This window comes from Helianthus annuus, chromosome 5, assembly GCF_002127325.2.
Source record: "Helianthus annuus cultivar XRQ/B chromosome 5, HanXRQr2.0-SUNRISE, whole genome shotgun sequence".
Lineage (NCBI taxonomy): Eukaryota > Viridiplantae > Streptophyta > Magnoliopsida > Asterales > Asteraceae > Helianthus > Helianthus annuus.
Window position 1 is genome coordinate 125,310,352 of NC_035437.2, and position 20,557 is coordinate 125,330,908.

Below are 20,557 nucleotides of genomic sequence, written 5' to 3' on the forward strand. Positions count from 1 at the left end.
CGAGAGATGTCGTGGCTCGTCGGTTTTCGTAAAAACTCGCTAGAATACAACTTAATAACCGCATTGCAAAAAAATTGCAAACACTCACGTGAAGTTCTTTCAGACATAGCTAGGTATTCATCATATTGATCGGGTGGGTTACCCGTCGCTAGTTGGCGAATGGCGGACGTGCATTTTTGAATCGGCGTGAAACTTGGTTTGCCCCTCGCATCGTAACCTTCTTGAAACCATCCCTCGCTTGCCTCGATGTCTCCAACAATCTTTAAAAATAATTCTTTGGGTAAACGAAAACGATCTCTAAACGTTTCGGAATTGTATAGCGGGTTTTCCACAAAATAATCGTTCATCAAAACTTCGTTGGCACGTATACGATCACGGCCGACCATCTTCTTCTTTGGGCGGGACGACTCGGCATCAAGCTCGTTATACACCGACACAAAATAGTTTAGCGTGTCGTTGTCGGAAGACGACTCGGAATCGCTAGACATCGGAAACGTCGAATCGGTAGGGAATTCCATTTGAGAAAGATATAAAAAATTGGGTGAAATGGGTTTAAAATGGTTAAAAGATAGAGTTTGATGTATAAAAAAATGGTTAAAATGTGAGTATATATATAGATAAAATGGATTTTTTTTTTTTTTATTAAAGTTACCGTTGCTTTCAACGGTCATCATTGAAACGGTCGGATTTTTGATTTTCAACGCGTGATACATATGACGCGTTAATAATATAACGCGTTAAAAAATTGGTGGCGGCGGTGTACATATAGCCCATCACGCGTGATGGGTGGCCGAACACGGACCACCCCGGGTCCTCTTAGTGTAGCAAGTTGCTGATTCACTGAACACTACATTCAGAAGTGGTGTGTGCTTTAAAGCAAAACATGTATAACAGGTTATCTCACTAGTGTTCGAACAAACCTTCCCAAGTTGATTACTACTAAAAACGTTCCTAGTAGAAACTTGATGTTGTACAATAAAAACAAACATAAAACCATGATACAAACATAAAACCATCATTGTATACATCCGTCACAAAATTCAATCCACATTGTTAACATACAACAAACATAACAACATTCTAACTTCCATTCTTTATATGCCTTAAAGCTCTTCGTTTTGACCTAGTATCACATTTTCCTTGAAGTCCTTGGCTTTCTGCCTATGCGGCTCCGCGGCCTCGTCGTACTTTTTCCCCAACGCCTCTTTCGCAGATTCTAAACCGCGTTTCGCCTTCTCCTTCGCCCATTCTGCCCACTCCATGCTTTCCTCACCACTTTCCGCTGCCACCTCCTTCGCCTTCTCCGCTGCTTGCCACGCCTTATCCTTGGCCTGCCCCGCCATTGATTCCGCACCTTCCTTCGCACTTCTAGTCGTCTCGTAGGTCTCGTCTTTCACAGACCCCGCTGTGTCCTTCGCGCTACTAGCCTTGTCATAGGTGGCATCTTTAATGGACTCCGAAGCAGACCCCACCGCGTCCTTCGCGCTACGAGCTTTGTCATAGGTCGTGTCTTTAACGGAATCGGCAGTAGACGCTGCGGCGTCCTTAGCGCTACGAGCCTTCTCATAGGTTGCGTCTTTAACGTACTCAGCAGCAGACGTTGCAGCGTCCTTCGCACTACGAGCTTTATCGTAGGTTGCGTCCTTAACAGACCCCGCAGCAGACCCTGCGGCATCCTTTGCACTACGGGCCTTTTCGTAGGCCGCGTCTTTCACGGACCCTGCAGCATCCTTTGTGTCCGGGGCCTTGTCTTTCCCCATTTGCGCCTTATCGTAGGCGGCATCCTTAATCGATTCTACACCCTCTTTAGCCCGTTGCGCCTTCTCGTACGCGGTCTCCTTTGCAGATTCCGCTGACTGGGAAGCTTTTTCCTTCAGTTCTCCTGCTTTCTCACCAGCATAGCTCTTCATTTCTTCAGCTTTATCCGCAGTGTATTCTCCAGTTCCTGCCCATTTAACATCATCATTTCGTTATTAACTGCTCACGTACCGGTTTTAAACCACATTTTTTATGAATGAAAAATTTAGATTAGAGAGAGAGAAACTACCGGTGATCTTGTCTTTGGTGGACTTGGCTGAATCAACAGTGGCATCAGATGCCCGACGCCCTGCATCCTTGGCCTCCTCAGTACTGAGGCCAAGGCCTTCAGATATTTTATCTTTGGCCCACCCGGCCCAAGATTCGGTTGACTCTTTCGCTTCTTTCCCCGCCTCAACCGCATCGTCTCTAACACGCGCCGCCTTCGTTTTCGCATCCTCGTACTTAATTTCATCAGTCGTGGCCTTGCCGCTACAGATAACGGCCAGCAACAACACCGTAATAACCACGGTCACGACAGTGGTTTTAAACTTAAAAGACATGATAACACGAATGTGTTACGTGTGTCGTAGTACCACAAGCAATATTATTGTTCTGAGTGTGTATACGTATTGTGTGAGTGATTAGATCGGAAGTTATGGAATATAGGGTGTAGAAGATGATTTATATAGGCATTGGGGGCGGCAAAAGGATTGAGGAAGATGAACGTGAAGAGTGGCGGTGGAGATACACGTGGCAGAGAGAAGATTTAAGGTGGCGACACGTTTTAGCAGATGAAGTGCCACGTGTGTTCATTAATCCTTACTTCCTTGTACCTTGGACCAGCCAACGAGGAGTGGTGGTGACTTGATGCGTACGGCGCTAGTGATTGGTTTGAATCCAGTTTACTAATTTTAGTGTGAGCAAAGTTTAGATTGTGTAAAAATTTCTATTTTTAGAATTTGTGAATCACATATAAAAATTAAAGCATTCTAGTCCTAACGTGACATTCAAAAATGTTAAAAGTATTATAATCATACTAACATGTTATAAATAACTATAATTAATTGTGTTCTGAATTTACATTAAGATAATATGAAGGTATAATCTTTGGTACATTTAAAAATTAAAGCATTCTAGTGGTAACGTGACGTTGAAAAATGTTAAAATATTATAATCATACTAACATGTTATAGATAACTTTAATTAATGGTGTTCTGAATTTACATCAAAATAATACGAAGGTATAATCCTTTTTGGTGAGTTTACTTTTTTGTTAAGCGTATAGAATAACTGTAACTCTTTTAAACGGTGGTTATATGTTTATCAACCAAAACATTTTCAATCAACTCTACGCTTAAGATTGTGGAAGTTGAAGATTTTAGACTTAATGAATTTATTAAATGACTAATTACATATATAATATTTAGACTTCTGTAGTTTCTTAAAAATACTCTTATAGAATTCCTGTAAAATTTAGAATTCTATTATAACTTTCATTTTAATTACATATGTAAAAATCCATGAACATGTCCCAAAATGGTGGAGAAAATATTTTATTACATTAATATAAATGAAAGTTATACACGAGTTAAAGTAGAGAACCAAGAACTATAAACAGAAAGTTAGATTATCTGATCAAGGTTACCTTCAAACAGACTTATGATCAAGACTATATATCCAACCATCAAGACAAGTTTCATCCGTCTTATGACTACCTAAACTAAGATTTCGGTTCTTGCATCAACTCGATGTCAATAATATCTTTCCGATTATTTATATGCAACAACCTTCAGACTTCGTGTATCGTGGCCGATGAGTCATCTATGTGTGTCTTCATCCATCTGAATTGGCAACACTTCAGGCGTTGACGATGCTTCATGCGTCTCTACCCCCTCTCGATTCAACACTTCCGGATTTGACGATGTGTCATGTATCTCTACCCCCTCCCTGTTTAACACGACACCTCATTCAGATAAAATGCAAATTAAAAACAATATATATATTTAATATAAAATAAAGGCGTACTTGCAAGTCTTTTTGTTGTGACCTAAACCTCTGCATTTGCTACACTGCATTTGTCGTCTAATGAGCTCCAGCGACCCAGCCTGCTTCAACTTAGCTCGCCTACCTGGCTTCCCTGGGGCCCGTTTAGCAGGAGGCGGTGTAACAATTACCAAAATGTCCTCACCATCTAATGGACCCTCCACATCAGGTATCGGATAAATCGACTCTGCATATGTTTTCCTATAACTCTCAGCCATAAAATATCTAGAACAATAATCGTACACGTTTCTACCCATGCCCTCAAAAACCGCAATCGCATGACAGCATGGCAGTCCAGTCAGCTGCCACCCTTTGCAGCTACAATCCCATTGACTAATGTCAACCATCTCGACAGAATCACCATGAACCTCAAATATGTTATTCTGCGACGGAAACACTTGGAATGATTGCGCTTTTGAAGCTTCGGTTTTAAGCTTTTCTTCCATTGATGGCGTCAAAGTTGTAGTCCATCTGTTAGAATCGACCCGTCTTGTATAAATTAACTCCATTAATTTACCTCGTAACACGTCAATCATGTGAGTTATCGGTAACTCAACTGCATCCGATACCCAATCGTAAAACAACTGTCCGAAATTAGACGTCATGTGATTATACCGTGTTCCATCAAAGAACACATTTGCCCAGTGTTGTGGCTCGCTATTCACTACCCAATCATACGCTTCGGGTGAAATAGCTTTAATATCTTGAGCGTATTGTTCAAAACCTTCAAGCTTTGGTGCGTACGCAGCTGCGTAAAGATCTTGAACCATGAGACGTCTGGCTTCGTGTGAAAACCGACCTTTCAAATCATCGTTAAGTTTTTCAGCGATATATCTTAAACAATAAGCGTGAAAACACTCTCCACCAAACACGTTAGCAATCGAGTCTTTTAACCCTTTTGTGAAGTTCGCAACAAGGGTGATCGGTTGAGACATCGGGGCGGCTGATTTCAATTTTGATAAGAACCAAAACCAGTTGTCATCATCGGTTTCATCATCAACTACCGCAAAAGCCAATGGAAAAACACCGTCATCACCATCAGCAGCAGTGGCTATTAACAAAGTCCCTTGGTACTTTGCGTCTAGAGGTATATCATCTAAAAAGATTAAAGGACGACAGCCGTGTTGGAACCCGGAAATCGAAGCATGAAACGAGACAAAGAACCGATGAAAACTCGAATCCTCTTTTGTATCAAACGTAGCTAAACTCCCGGGATTCGTTTCCGTTATTTTCTGACAAAAGAACGGTAACTGAGAATAAGCTTCTTTGTATGAACCTTGAAGTTGTTCTTTCGCAATTCCTTTTGCACGCCATGCTTGTGAGTAATTTAACTGGACACCGTATTCCCGTTTAATGTCGGCAACGATATCTTTCGGTTTGTAATTCGGGGTAGCCTTTAACTTCTCCTTTATAATATTCCCGACCCAACCCTTTGTGGCCCGATAACCCGCTTTTGCCGCAACTCCGTTACATGTATGTTCCGGATTCATTTTCTTAATGCGGATTAAATGAGTCGTCGGTAATCTTGACACATATATTCTCCACGGACAACCTTCAGCTTTGCATTTGACACTAACACGGTGACTATCACTTTTTTTATATTTGTAACGGAAACCGTGGGCAATAGAGAATTTATGTAGAGCTTCACGAAACTCAGCAAAACTAGAAAATCTTTGTTCCACACCCGTGATTGTGTTTTCCCACTGTATTGCAGCTTTATTATGTTGTTTTTCGTTTTCCCAATTTGAACCGTAAGCAAATGACACTGGTGCGGCTTCATTTTGTATAACGATATCAAGTGGATTAGTTTCGTTTGTATCCGGGTCGTTATCCGTCTGGCTTGTTCCAACAGGGCTTGATACAAGAACAACTGCTTCAGATACTGTTGTCCTGCTCGACCTGCAATTAAGGTTTTATTATAATACAAGAAGCATCCAAATTGAGGTGGCGTTTGGATGTGAGCTTTTAAGCTGATTATGCAATATTACATGAACACGATATATGATATTGGGAAAATAAACAACTGCCATGATTTCCCAAAAAGGAAAGAACGGTTGAAATACCTACTAGCAGGCGTGTTGGAGACATTTGGAGCCGCAGTGCCACCGTCAAGTGGCATGACAAAGACATCCACTTGATCAGCATTAGAAAAGAAGTTAATCATGCGTTTAAGGTCTTTGTCTTTGGATATCGTGATAAGAGTTTTCTTGTTTCCAGGGAGGAAGTATTTGATCAACATGTTATCAACATTATATCCAAACGTCTCGGCTAAATCTTGTTTAAAATCGATCACCTTTGTCTCCGTATCTAGATCAACAGCATAAGCCTCCCCACCACTATATGTCATGGAACCATCTTTTTCAGTCTGGAACACGCCACCCGACTGGCATATAGCTATAATTTTCTTTTCTGACATCTTGAGAATACAAATATACCAAATTACAAATATTCAGCTTGTGCTGCAAGAAATCAATTCATAATTAGGTCAAAGCCAGTTCATTTTATCTTCTAAAGCATAAACAAAAGTGTACAACATCTAACTCAAGCTTTACATAAATCCTAGAATGATGAGTTTGGAACCGACAAACCGTCAAGAAGATAATGAGGGTGCTATCCTAATTTAAGATACCGATTTCGGATTATGTTAGTTATCCCCTGTATTTCCTACTATACGGAGTATACAGGTTTTGTACAAGAGTATCATTTTATTAAGAGTAAATTGCCAATATCGTCCCTGGGGTTTGGGTATGTTTGTCATTTTCATCCAAAACAACTTTTTTGGACCATATAGTCCTTCACTTTTGGGATTTTTTGCCATTTTCATCCAAACGTCTGACTTTTTTGCCAAAATTGTCCCTGAGATTTGGGATTTTTTTCCATTTTCATCCAAATGTTTGATAGAAAAAATAAAGCAAATTAGATGTTTGGATGAAAATGACAAAAAAATCCCAAAAGTGAAGGAATATATTGTACAAAAAAGTTGTTTTAGATGAAAATGGCAAACATGCCCAAACCTCAGGGACGATTTTGGCAATTTACTCTTTTATTAATGTTGTGCTAAACATGCCCACCATGGTTATTAAAGCGAGCGCCTAGGCGCAGATAAAGCCCCGGGCCCAACAAATCGCCCTGAGTGGGCCTCGCGCCTTTAATAACTATGGTTGATGTCATAGTTATTAAAGCGAGCGCCCAGGCGCGCCTAGACGTAAATAAAGACCCAGGCCCAAAAAATCGCCCTGAGTGCGCCTCGTGCCTTTAATAACTATGATGCCCACCCCTCCATTTTAACATATTATACCCTGTTTAAGTTGTCAAATCACTAACATGCCCGCTTTTCGTGCTAAAAGACATAAAAGATCCAATGATTTAACGTTTTCAGATAGGGAGTACGATGAAAAATTTAGGGGCGAGGTACGTTTACGGTTTAGCAAACCCCTATAATGAAAGTGACTTGTGAGTTCACTTATTTCAGAACTTATTAAGTGACTTATGAGTCTTAGGGGGTACGGGGCACCATGCGGGGAGGCAAGCAGTGACCCCATTCCCCGAGCGGGAACACCGCCGCCATCCCCGCGGTGAGTGAATTTGGTGACCAAGATCGGGGCGTAGTTACCGCATGAGAGAGAGGAGAGAGAGAGGGGGTGATTGGTTGTTAATGTGGGTCCACTCTTTTTCCACCAATCATATTTTTTTTCTTCTTTTTTTATAAAAAAATAATTGTGTGAGGGGAGTGCCGCCATCAAATTGAGGGTGTGAGGGGAGTTTAAGAGGGGAGTTGACGTGGCATAACCTGATTGGGTGTGTGTAAGAGAGGACCTAAGAGGGGAGTGCCCCTCTCACCCTTATGACTCAATCCCCCCCCCCCCTCATATGTCTGCTCTCAAATCAAACTCTGCACTGTGCACACAAACTATGTAGTTCATACAATCAAGATTATTATGCAATTCAAACATCAACCCGCCAAAAAGGGCTTAAACAAGACCAAGTTTGGAACTTTATAACTTCCAGAGGCCAAACCAAAAGCGGGGAAAATCAATAACCCATATCCCAAAGTTTTTAAATATCTACTCAATTCAACCCAACTCAGAGGACCATAAAAGAAACGATATAATCAATCAATTAACGAAAAAAGAAGAAAAGGTAGTGAGATTACCTATTAGGGTTCTTGAAGAATTCTTCAAAGGGGAAGTCAAGATTACGTTACAGTCGTTCAACTAGAAGAACCTGCTGCTGTTACTGCTGCTGCTGCTTGCCCCCTTTTGTGGATTTTGCATCTTGACAACCTACTTTTGTGTTTTTCAATTATGACCCACAAATCTTTCGTTTCTTTTTATCATGTAATTTTAGGGTTTTTCAACTATCACCCACCAATCTTTCGGTTTTTTCTTCCTCGTTAAGGCTGGGTCTTGTATGTTTTGGGTTGGGTTGGGGCAAAAGCCCAAACCCATTAATAAATATGTGAAAATTCCAATTATTGTTATTGTTTAAGATAAAATAAATAAATGGCTAGACTTAATATTTGAATTTATATATATAGGTAGAGGTTCAACTAAGAATTTAATCTTCCCTAAGTTTCCTAAGAAGCAATCTTGAGCTTACATGTGGCAATCTCATTAATTTAGATGAAAGGGTAATATTGGAAAATGCAAATTTCAAACAGATATGTACTTAGTTTTAATCACACGATTTTCATTCCTTCTTTCATATTTTTCATTCATTCATTCATTGAGCTTACCAATTTCATCGAGATCGTTTTCATCTAAATCAATCGCAAATCTCAATCTCAATCCTGCTGAATCGTTGATCGTTTTCATCGATTTGCCGGTACCTGCGAGATTGAGATCAATCCTGCTGAATCGTTCATCGTTTTCATCGATTTGCTAAAACCCTAGCTCCTCTGTTCATTCATTGATTTGCTTATTTATCCTCCTCTATTTTAATGATGTCTACTACTGTCGATGGTAAAATACATTGTAGTTTTAATTTCATCTACTTTTTAGGTTTTTAGTTTTGATCTAAGTTGTGCTGGTTTTTATTTAAAAGTGTAGTTCTGAAGTTGTGCTGGTTTTTTGAAGTTGTGCTGGTTTTTTTATATTACATCATATTTTAAAGTGTAGGTTGTAAAGTTGTGCTGATATCTTTATTTTGTGCTAGTTTGTCTAGTAAAGTTGTGCTTGTTTTTTGTGCTGATTTATTGTAAAGTTTGTGCTGATATCTTTTATTTGTTCTGGTTTTTTGATTTGTTCAGGAGTTCGTATCTGTCCAACTACTGGTAATCAGTATTATACTCCTATTGTTCCAGATTCTTCCAAACCTGTAGTTGGTATGCATTTCCAGTCAATTGATTCTGCCTTTAATTTCTATAAGAAGTATGCTAAGTTATCTGGGTTTGAGGGTCGAAAGCATACTCAATCTTCAAAAAATGGTGTTGTGATTAGAAAGTACTTTGTTTGTGCGAAAGAGGGTTCAGCGACACTTTAATTTCTATAAGAAGTATGCTAAGTTATCTGGGTTTGAGGGTCGAAAGCATACTCAATCTTCAAAAAATGGTGTTGTGATTAGAAAGTACTTTGTTTGTGCGAAAGAGGGTTCAGCGACATCCTGTGCTGTTGACACGGTAAATGATAGTGTTGGTTGTGACAACCCAAACCTTCAAGATTAGTGTCGTCTAATACCATAACTCTTATCTGGTGTTAGTCCTGTTACACCACGCTTTATCACACGTCGCAGTGAATGCTGTCATTCGCTATTTGTTAAACCCTAACGTAAACGAGTATCACTATTAGTATTGTGGGCCTTAGATATATGTAGGTCAAGTTAAATGAGCCGAGGCCCAAACCAAGCCAGATTGCACACTGAATTTATGTTGGGCCGGACAAAGCCCATGTGGGTTAACGGTTAGTTTCACGAGCCGCTCCCCCTCTTTTTGTTACTTTACCTTTTGCAGCTCGAACAATAAGAAGCCCAAAACACACCCAATTAGATTAAAAGCCCAACCGGTCCTTTAGTGTGCTATTTATTGGCCTGCAGCCTATCATAAATTAGGTATCACTCAAGCAAGAACCCTAAGTTTCCCTGAATCGCACGACTGCAGAGACATACACCCCCCCCCCTGAAGCATCTGTTCATTCGATAGGACTTCTGGTTAGTGCAATTGCTTTTAGTGTTTTTGTTGAATTTGTGATGATTAATACACAAGTTGTTATGATCATGCACGTGATGATATATATATATATAATTATCGGACACTGCGTTTTTAATAGCATGAGATGGATACATGTGGACTTTCGGCCACTATATTCTAAATGGCATATGATTTAATTTATGTTTGTCGGCCAATCGCATGTAATATAATTTATGTTCTTAATGGCAAGAGGTTAGTAAATTCATCTTGTACTGTTCGGTCCAATCATGTGCATGGAAGCAACAGTTAGCGGCCCTATTAGATTTAGAGATGTCATGAGTATGTGAGTGAACATTTAATACCATGTTAGGGTGATCAAATCAATTATATTCGGTCCAATTATCTTTCAAGGATGTTGTGTGCATATAACAATTGTCGACCACTCTTGTGTTATTTGTTTCTCAATTGTCATAACCTTGATGTTATCAAACAAAGTGGGGGTAATAATCAAAAGATGGCAGCCAATGATGACAAACAAGAAACCACCCACTTTATTATTGTTCAAACCCATTAAGTATGTTTGGTCCTATCACATTAGTCCACTAAATTCACATAATCAATGGTGATATATTGGTAGTTTTGTTGGTCCAATAAATGGGAAGTTAAGTGATATGAGAATATGGATAACTTTTATTAAAAGATGGTGGCCACATGGTTGTAGTATTGATTTAATTGAATGATGGGTATGATAAATCAACATGAAGATTTGTTTTGTCTGACATATATCTCGAGAATTAAGGTGAAAGGCACAATTAAATCATTTGTTTTATTAGTCTCATTCTAGTAATATGTTGTATGTATCAGATTTCGTTGCCCAAGTGTTTTCTTCACAAAGTAGATTTCGGCCCAAGTGTTTATGTCTGTTTATGTAACTATGTTTAGCCTATTAATTAAGTTAAGTTTGTTAACTCAGTTAACTTTATTAATTTGGTTAGTTTCATGTATGACACTATGTTAAGTGAGTAACTTTTGTTAACCCTGTTAGTTAATTCTGTGAGTTGATTAACAGTGTTAGTTTATGATTCCTGTTAAATTGCTAACTTCGTTAAGACTGTTAACCCTCTCAAGTATGATGATGAATAGCTCTGTTAGTACGAACTGAGATGGACATTTATATGAAACATGAATTACATGAGATTGATTAATTTCTTACGTGATACATGATGTTAACTGTCAAGCACTATGTGATGTTAGATTTGCATGCGAGTTATTATGAATTAAACTGATTGTACATGCGTGCCTACTATATAGGTCGTGATTGATTAACTGTGAGCATATACTTAGCATACCGAGCAAACCAAGGTGAGTTCACTGCACTTTTCTCAAGCATGCGTCCCGGTGGTTTGGGACAACTGGTAAACATCTGGAAGGGAAACATTGGGTAAATAACTTAATCGGTTTTGGTTATTGCCTGGAGGGCAATGGGGGTGATTAGTTGATAGCGCTATTAGGTGGGAAACCTCACACCGGGCCGTGAGGACGGGCGTGAACTAATTATCTGGGTATGGCTATGGTTGTTAGAGGCACACTCCTCGGATACATATGGGCACTCTCCCTAGGGTATCTAACGAAGGCAACATAGCAATCGGTCGTTAAGGGGTACCCATTCCCCGGATACTTATGGGCACACTTCCTAGGGTATCTAACATGAGCAACATCGTGACGCAACATTAAATCGCATTAACATACATATGGTAACATAACTTGTTAACAAAACCTTGAACTCACCAGCGTAGTCTGACACACTTGTTTACATGCTTGTAGGTGATTATTGAAGGACTTGGGAGCTTGCCGTCTGATGCTGCTGGAGTGGTTGTGGTCATGATAAACAATTATATGGATTTGGTTTTCATTCATTTTCACACTTATACATTCATGCTTCCGCTCAATACTTTGGTTTTGGTTTAACTTTTCAAGCGATACTTTTCTTTCAATTGGGTACTTTTATTACATTACAACTTGTGTTTGATATGATTAGTGGCTCTCTGTTGAATCGTTGCACCTCCAATAGGGACATGCCCTAGGTGGTTGTTTGGGGGTGTGACAGTTTGGTATCAGAGCCACTGGTTATAGAGAACTCGGTTTTAAAAATGTTTTCATAAAACCAGACTATAACCGAATTGATCCAAACGATGACCATGACACTCAGCTTCAGACTGCAAGGTTCGTTCCTCCTTAGTTTATGCTTTATATGCCTAGTAAACGTAACTATATATATAGCATGCACGATACGACATGGTAGGCATCATGACACATTGTTAGTGTAACATAACACTTGCATCTAGTCAATTCTAATCTTGTTGATAGTGCTTATTTTGTATTGATTGGAGTGGGAGAAACTTCAAACATAAGTTAAGAAGCATCGAGAGGAGCATGCAAACCGCCTTATTATCATGGGTGCACACATAATAACAACGCGTGGTGCATGCAAATCCCAATGAGGCTTAACGAGTGTAAGAGGGATTCTTCCCTGTTTGTGTATGAACATGGTAGTTAATCGCCCTTAACGTGATAAACCTGAATACTTTTCTCGTTCTCGACCTCTAAATTTGTTCCCTTCCCCTATTATAGAACCATGAGTGGACGAGGAAACGGACGTGGCAACATCAACATGACTCAGGCTGAGTTGACAGACTTAATCAACACCCGTGTGGCTGAGGCTCTGGCAGCCTACCAAGCGGGTATGAACTGTACCAAATACTTTTAATCCTATATCGTGAACCCAACTCTTACTCTTGTGTCGTATCTTCTTTCACTCAGCGCACCCGAACAACCAGCCTGCCTGTACATTCAAGATGTTTATGGACTGTAAGCCACAGACCTTCAGCGGAACGGAAGGGGCTGTGGGACTATTAAGGTGGTTCGAGAAAGCTGAGTCAGTGTTCGCTATGTGCAACTGTCCCGTGGGGGACCGCGTGAAGTACGCAACAGGCACGCTTGAGGATGGTGCCTTAACCTGGTGGAATGCCCAGGTTCAGCTGCTGGGTATTGATGCAGCAAACGCTACTACTTGGGACGACTTCAAGGAATTAATGAGGGAGGAATACTGTCCTCGAGACGAAATACAGAAGTTAGAGAATGAGTACTATAATCTGAAAATGGTGGGGTCTGAAATTGAGGCGTATGTGAAGCGGTCGTATGAGTTAGCTGATTTGTGTCCGAACTTGTCCCGACCCATGTCCCGAAGAATCGAGTTGTTTATTAAGGGGTTACCTCCACGGGTGAAGGGTTTAGTTACAGCAGCGAACCTCAATAACCTAACCCAGATCGTTAGATTGGCACATAAAATCGTTGACCAGGAGGTGGAGAGCGACTCCTTGCCACCACGTATTTCTAAAGCTACTACTGCCGCCACCACCGCCACTACTCCTGTCACTGATAGTAAACGCAAGTGGGGTGATATGGACAAAGCGTCCAACTCGGTTCAGCCCCAAAAGAAGACAGACACTGGCAGTACTCGCAGCTTTAGCCAGTCATCCTCAGTGAATCAAAGTCAGAGGTCTTATGCAGGAAAGAAGCCTCAGTGTGGCAAGTGCGGCTATCATCACTTCGGGCAGTGTGGACGAACATGTAACAGGTGTGGTAAAGCAGGCCACGAAGCCAAAGATTGTAGAGCCCCACAGCCCGGACATCAGCAACAACAGAACCAGCAGCAGCAGCAAGAGCGAGGCAACAGGGGATGCTTTCAGTGTGGTGCGGAAGACCATTTCAAAAGAGACTGCCCCCAGCTGAATCAGAATCAGAACAACAACAACCAAGGAAATGGGAACAACAATGGGGGTAACAACGACGACAATGGTGCTAGGGGACGTGTCTTCGTGATCGGTCAGGGTGAGTTTCTACTTGACGACTTTTAGGTTACTGTTTTAATTTATTAGAGTGCCGATACTAGTTTCGAGTCTTTAAAAATAAGTCAAATGCTTAATCGTACCCCAACACTTTTGAACACCAAGCACATAATAGAACTAGCAAGCGGTAAAAGTCGAGAGGCCACAAACATAGTTTAGGGTTGCAATCTTGTTCTTGCTAATCAGACCTTTTCTATCGACCTCATTCTTATCATTCTGCGGAATTTCGGGACGAAATTCCAAACCAACAGGGGGATGATGTGACACCCCAGGAAACCACACAACATAACTAGCTTCCTTAGCGACTACGTACTAAATTTCGGGACGAAATTTCTTTCAAGTTGGGGATGATGTGACAACCCAAACCTTCAAGATTAGTGTCGTCTAATACCATAACTCTTATCTGGTGTTAGTCCTGTTACACCACGCTTTATCACACGTCGCAGTGAATGCTGTCATTCGCTATTTGTTAAACCCTAACGTAAACGAGTATCACTATTAGTATTGTGGGCCTTAGATATATGTAGGTCAAGTTAAATGAGCCGAGGCCCAAACCAAGCCAGATTGCACACTGAATTTATGTTGGGCCGGACAAAGCCCATGTGGGTTAACGGTTAGTTTCACGAGCCGCTCCCCCTCTTTTTGTTACTTTACCTTTTGCAGCTCGAACAATAAGAAGCCCAAAACACACCCAATTAGATTAAAAGCCCAACCGGTCCTTTAGTGTGCTATTTATTGGCCTGCAGCCTATCATAAATTAGGTATCACTCAAGCAAGAACCCTAAGTTTCCCTGAATCGCACGACTGCAGAGACATACACCCCCCCCCCTGAAGCATCTGTTCATTCGATAGGACTTCTGGTTAGTGCAATTGCTTTTAGTGTTTTTGTTGAATTTGTGATGATTAATACACAAGTTGTTATGATCATGCACGTGATGATATATATATATATATAATTATCGGACACTGCGTTTTTAATAGCATGAGATGGATACATGTGGACTTTCGGCCACTATATTCTAAATGGCATATGATTTAATTTATGTTTGTCGGCCAATCGCATGTAATATAATTTATGTTCTTAATGGCAAGAGGTTAGTAAATTCATCTTGTACTGTTCGGTCCAATCATGTGCATGGAAGCAACAGTTAGCGGCCCTATTAGATTTAGAGATGTCATGAGTATGTGAGTGAACATTTAATACCATGTTAGGGTGATCAAATCAATTATATTCGGTCCAATTATCTTTCAAGGATGTTGTGTGCATATAACAATTGTCGACCACTCTTGTGTTATTTGTTTCTCAATTGTCATAACCTTGATGTTATCAAACAAAGTGGGGGTAATAATCAAAAGATGGCAGCCAATGATGACAAACAAGAAACCACCCACTTTATTATTGTTCAAACCCATTAAGTATGTTTGGTCCTATCACATTAGTCCACTAAATTCACATAATCAATGGTGATATATTGGTAGTTTTGTTGGTCCAATAAATGGGAAGTTAAGTGATATGAGAATATGGATAACTTTTATTAAAAGATGGTGGCCACATGGTTGTAGTATTGATTTAATTGAATGATGGGTATGATAAATCAACATGAAGATTTGTTTTGTCTGACATATATCTCGAGAATTAAGGTGAAAGGCACAATTAAATCATTTGTTTTATTAGTCTCATTCTAGTAATATGTTGTATGTATCAGATTTCGTTGCCCAAGTGTTTTCTTCACAAAGTAGATTTCGGCCCAAGTGTTTATGTCTGTTTATGTAACTATGTTTAGCCTATTAATTAAGTTAAGTTTGTTAACTCAGTTAACTTTATTAATTTGGTTAGTTTCATGTATGACACTATGTTAAGTGAGTAACTTTTGTTAACCCTGTTAGTTAATTCTGTGAGTTGATTAACAGTGTTAGTTTATGATTCCTGTTAAATTGCTAACTTCGTTAAGACTGTTAACCCTCTCAAGTATGATGATGAATAGCTCTGTTAGTACGAACTGAGATGGACATTTATATGAAACATGAATTACATGAGATTGATTAATTTCTTACGTGATACATGATGTTAACTGTCAAGCACTATGTGATGTTAGATTTGCATGCGAGTTATTATGAATTAAACTGATTGTACATGCGTGCCTACTATATAGGTCGTGATTGATTAACTGTGAGCATATACTTAGCATACCGAGCAAACCAAGGTGAGTTCACTGCACTTTTCTCAAGCATGCGTCCCGGTGGTTTGGGACAACTGGTAAACATCTGGAAGGGAAACATTGGGTAAATAACTTAATCGGTTTTGGTTATTGCCTGGAGGGCAATGGGGGTGATTAGTTGATAGCGCTATTAGGTGGGAAACCTCACACCGGGCCGTGAGGACGGGCGTGAACTAATTATCTGGGTATGGCTATGGTTGTTAGAGGCACACTCCTCGGATACATATGGGCACTCTCCCTAGGGTATCTAACGAAGGCAACATAGCAATCGGTCGTTAAGGGGTACCCATTCCCCGGATACTTATGGGCACACTTCCTAGGGTATCTAACATGAGCAACATCGTGACGCAACATTAAATCGCATTAACATACATATGGTAACATAACTTGTTAACAAAACCTTGAACTCACCAGCGTAGTCTGACACACTTGTTTACATGCTTGTAGGTGATTATTGAAGGACTTGGGAGCTTGCCGTCTGATGCTGCTGGAGTGGTTGTGGTCATGATAAACAATTATATGGATTTGGTTTTCATTCATTTTCACACTTATACATTCATGCTTCCGCTCAATACTTTGGTTTTGGTTTAACTTTTCAAGCGATACTTTTCTTTCAATTGGGTACTTTTATTACATTACAACTTGTGTTTGATATGATTAGTGGCTCTCTGTTGAATCGTTGCACCTCCAATAGGGACATGCCCTAGGTGGTTGTTTGGGGGTGTGACATTGGTGCTGATAAAAAGTTAAATGACCGAAGGAGGAGACCTTCTAAACGTACCGGATGTAAGGCACACATCCGTTTGTCTTTAACTCCAAAAAATACTTATAGAATTTCTCATGTATTTGAGGAGCATAATCATTCTTTTGTTGATGAAGAGGATTATCATCTTTTAGCTTCGTCTAGAAAGTTGACATTCACTGAAGAGCAACTGCTTTCTGATTTTTCTGAGATGAATATTGGTCCAGTTAGGGCATTCAACCTTATGAGAAAGATTCGTGGTGGATTTGATAAGGTTGGAGTGACGTCTACTGATTGTAAAAATTTTAAAAGAGATATTAATTTGTTCATTGGAGAGTTTGATGTGGATATGGCTGTCCAACGTCTTATGAAGAAGAAGCTGTATTTGCCGAATTTTTCTTGTGAATTTTATTGTGATGAAAAAGGTGCTCTTGCTGGATTATTTTGGGCTGATGAAGAAATGAAACTGAATTATGAGGTCTTTGGGGATGTTATGTCGTTTGATGCTACGTTCCGTACGAACAGGTATTTTATTCACTTTTTGTAGATCATTTATTCATATTTTTATTAAACTAGCACAATTCAGCAAGCAGTTGTAATATAATCAATTCAATTTTTAGGTATGACTTGGTATTTGTTCCGTTCACTGGAATCGATAATCATCATCACAATGTCACGTTTGCTGGTTCTTTGTTAGCATCTGAAACTGCTGAATCATATAAATGGCTTCTTCAAAGTTTTTTGAAGGCTTTTGGTGTTGCACCTAAGGTGGTTGTGACTGATCAGGACGCTGCAATGAAAATTGCCATCCGAGATGTTTTCCCAGATACCAGACATCGTTTGTGTATGTGGCATATAATGATCAAAGTTTCTGAAAAGGTAACTTTCTTAAACCAGCATACTTTTAGCATATAAACCAGCACACTTTAAACAATCCATTTAAACCAGCACACTTTAGCATATAAACCAACACACTTTTAAACCAGCACACTTTTGCATATAACTCAGCACACTTTTAAACCAGCACACTTTCTTTAAACCATCACAGTTTAAGCATCATAGTTTAAGTTTATACATCAACTAGCACACTTTAACATATAAACCAGCACATTTTAGGATTTGTTTGCTGTTTTAATATACTAATTATTTTTTTTTTTTTTGTTATAGGTTGGTACTGAGCTATCACAAGATGAGGTTTTTAAAGAAGATATATGTGATGTTGTATGGACTGATGCTCTTGAACCAGCACAGTTTGAGACACAATGGTGTGATTTAATGATTAAGTACAACCTTACTAGTAACAGCTGGCTGTCTGATATGTACAACCTCAGATCAGATTGGATTCCTGCATACTATCGTTATGAACATATGTCCGGTCTTATGCGTACAACATCTAGGTCTGAGAGTGAAAATCATTTTTTTGGTCAATTAACCAACACAAAATTGTCATTAGTTGAGTTTTTGAGCCATTTTGATACTGCAATGGAATCTCAGAGGTTTAAGCGCAGCAAACGTGATCATGATACCAGATACACACAACCTCGCATGAAAACCAATTATGAATTGGAACTGGAAGCTGCAAAGATTTATACTCGGGGGATATTTTTTGATGTTCAAGAAGAAATTCGACTTGCTTGCAAGAATTGTATGTGCAGGCGTGAAGAAGAAGTTGGTGATTCAATTAAGTTTTATATTCTACAGGTCAATCTTCCTGGCCTTCATGAGGTATTTATTTATACCTTTAGTAGCACAAACATGTTCTGCTTTTTACAATACATTTTAAGTAGCACAGTGATTTATATTTACAATTAGAATTTTACATATATAAACCAGCACACTTTTGTTATAAACTAGCACAATATAAGCATTTGTTATTTGTGTAGGTTCTTTTTACTCCTAAGGATATGGTAATTAAATGCAGCTGCAACCGATATGAGCAGTATGGTTTGCTATGTAGGCATGCCTTTTGTGTTCTTCGTCTTTGTGGTATAAAGGAGTTCCCTAAAAAATATGTTATGGGGCGTTGGACAAGAGATGTTGTTCCAAAAAAGACAAAAGTTTCGAGTTTTGATCAAAATGCTGCTGGTAATCAAGTTGAACGTGCTTCCAGCATTGTGCGTGAGATAATGACTGCAACTGAACATATTGTTAACCGTCTTGTTACAAATATTGACCTGTTATCGTTGTATAGAGACCAAGTGATCGAGTCGAAGTTGAAGGTTGATTCTGCTGACCTTCCTGCAGAATCACTTGACAAGAATGCAAGATTAGCTAATATTCTTCATGCTGATCAGCCATGTTCATCGTCTTCTGCTACCATTCTTCCACCTAGTGGTATTAGAAACAAGGGGTGTGGTTCAAACAAACGCTTAAAGTCTTTTCGTGAGGTATCATCTTCAAGAATATCAAAGAAAACTAAAACTAGATGTTGTTTGATATGTGGAGGTCATGGACATAATAGTCGGACTTGTAAGATGAAGACTACTGTTGCTGATTCCCAGAAGAGCAGTTAGTCGTGTGTCTTGGTAATCATGATATTTGGATTTGTTATTTCAGTTTGGATTTCTTGTATTCTTATTATGTTTACAACATTCAACCAGCACATTATTAGTTTTTGTTGATTTTGTAAATGCAATTGTCAAGAATTTGATTTTTCAACATTCAATATACTGTTTAAAACCAGCACAATTTTAAACTTTGTTCTTTAAAACCAGCACAATTTTAAACTTTGTTCTTTAAAACCAGCACAATTATAAAACCAGCACAATTTTAAACTTCTTCTATGAAACCATCACATATTGTCATAGTGAAACCAGCACAATATTAATTGTAAAACCAGCATAAAATTAACTTTCCTAATATAACTGTTAAAGCAGTACAATGTAATTGTTAAACCAGCACCATATTAATTGTTAAACCAGCACAAAATATTACAGACAACTACCAAACTAATGTTATATTGTTCAACCAACACAATCAATATCTCTGGTTCAATCTGTCATTGATTTTCGTTTCCGCATTTTTCTTGCATTCCTCTTTCTTTTCAGGCTCCATCTTCTCATACTTCTCTAACAGTTCCATCATTTCAACTTTCGCTAAGTTGATGTCGGATAAAAGTATTTTGCTTAAATACTTGTATCTCAGTTCAACCAACTCTTTGTCTTGTTCCGGTGACTCTTTCGACAGCCCACTATCCCATTCCTTCTTGCTCACATGATTCCCTGTGTATGTCTCCATGTGTCTCATTGCAAAGACACCACAATCTACAAAGTTCTTTTCTGTTTGCCACGACATTTTCATTATTTCTGGTTCCAAGGGCGACATCTTTGTGTGCATTGTTGGGTATTCAACTTCAAGGTAGTCACATACAATTTCTTTCTGTAATTTGAAAATTTTCAAAATCAAAATCCCTAAGCATCACAAATATAATTAAAATAAACAACACAGAATTAATGGGCATCAATATATTACCACTCTTTTAGCACGTGCCATTTTTTGTGCTTTTGCTTTCCCTTTCATGTTGTCTATAATCTTGATGGCTTCTCCCTTGAAATCAAAACATACAATGTAGTAGTGCTTGTGTTGTAGTATTGGAATGAACAACATGTCCACTTTCCTAATAGTTCCAAACTCGGTAGTCATCAATGTCGCGGCAATGTTTTCTCTGAAATTTTGTGTGCAGGTCTTTTTGTTCAGTTTTGGTTTGAAGTTGTTTTCTCCC

General features: G+C 39.2%; 3 protein-coding genes and 1 long non-coding RNA gene across 4 annotated transcripts; 2 read left to right on the forward strand and 2 right to left on the reverse strand.

Moving 5' to 3' along the window:
- Positions 1–909: 909 nt before the first annotated feature.
- On the reverse strand, positions 910–2,467 carry LOC110941231 (embryonic protein DC-8-like). Its single transcript, XM_022182856.2, has 2 exons — positions 2,048–2,467; positions 910–1,945 (listed from the first exon to the last, which is right to left on the reverse strand). Exons 1-2 carry the CDS (start codon positions 2,358–2,360, stop codon positions 1,104–1,106), a joined length of 1,155 nt encoding a protein of 384 aa, XP_022038548.1. The 5' UTR covers positions 2,361–2,467; the 3' UTR covers positions 910–1,103.
- Positions 2,468–3,340: 873 nt separating this feature from the next.
- On the reverse strand, positions 3,341–8,215 carry LOC110941230. Its single transcript, XM_022182855.2, has 4 exons — positions 7,997–8,215; positions 5,907–6,302; positions 3,826–5,742; positions 3,341–3,747 (listed from the first exon to the last, which is right to left on the reverse strand). The coding sequence occupies exons 2-4, from the start codon at positions 6,257–6,259 to the stop codon at positions 3,618–3,620; spliced, it is 2,400 nt and encodes a 799-aa protein (XP_022038547.1). The 5' UTR covers positions 6,260–6,302; positions 7,997–8,215; the 3' UTR covers positions 3,341–3,617.
- Positions 8,216–8,580: 365 nt separating this feature from the next.
- On the forward strand, positions 8,581–9,233 carry LOC110941228. The gene is made up of 2 exons (XR_002593929.1): positions 8,581–8,804; positions 9,092–9,233. It is a non-coding gene; the product is annotated as an uncharacterized LOC110941228 (long non-coding RNA).
- An 86-nt stretch (positions 9,234–9,319) lies between these two features.
- LOC110941227 (protein FAR1-RELATED SEQUENCE 5) lies at positions 9,320–19,380 on the forward strand. The gene is made up of 5 exons (XM_022182854.2): positions 9,320–9,476; positions 16,827–17,361; positions 17,457–17,715; positions 18,004–18,561; positions 18,720–19,380. The coding sequence occupies exons 2-5, from the start codon at positions 17,048–17,050 to the stop codon at positions 19,347–19,349; spliced, it is 1,761 nt and encodes a 586-aa protein (XP_022038546.1). The 5' UTR covers positions 9,320–9,476; positions 16,827–17,047; the 3' UTR covers positions 19,350–19,380.
- Positions 19,381–20,557: the final 1,177 nt, after the last annotated feature.

What these genes read in the sequence shown, in the direction of transcription:
- LOC110941231 (XM_022182856.2), bottom strand. Translation starts at nt 2,360, where the DNA reads ATGTCTTTTAAGTTTAAAACCACTGTCGTGACCGTGGTTATTACGGTG. An exon ending in CACCAAAGACAAGATCACCG is followed by an intron (nt 1,946 to 2,047) that starts GTAGTTTCTCTC and finishes TTAAATGGGCAG; the next exon opens with GAACTGGAGAATACACTGCG.
- LOC110941230 (XM_022182855.2), bottom strand. Translation starts at nt 6,259, where the DNA reads ATGTCAGAAAAGAAAATTATAGCTATATGCCAGTCGGGTGGCGTGTTC. An exon ending in TCCAACACGCCTGCTAGTAG is followed by an intron (nt 5,743 to 5,906) that starts GTATTTCAACCG and finishes CCTTAATTGCAG; the next exon opens with GTCGAGCAGGACAACAGTAT. An exon ending in CACAACAAAAAGACTTGCAA is followed by an intron (nt 3,748 to 3,825) that starts GTACGCCTTTAT and finishes CGTGTTAAACAG; the next exon opens with GGAGGGGGTAGAGATACATG.
- LOC110941227 (XM_022182854.2), top strand. Translation starts at nt 17,048, where the DNA reads ATGAATATTGGTCCAGTTAGGGCATTCAACCTTATGAGAAAGATTCGT. An exon ending in GCTACGTTCCGTACGAACAG is followed by an intron (nt 17,362 to 17,456) that starts GTATTTTATTCA and finishes TTCAATTTTTAG; the next exon opens with GTATGACTTGGTATTTGTTC. An exon ending in ATCTTCCTGGCCTTCATGAG is followed by an intron (nt 18,562 to 18,719) that starts GTATTTATTTAT and finishes TTATTTGTGTAG; the next exon opens with GTTCTTTTTACTCCTAAGGA.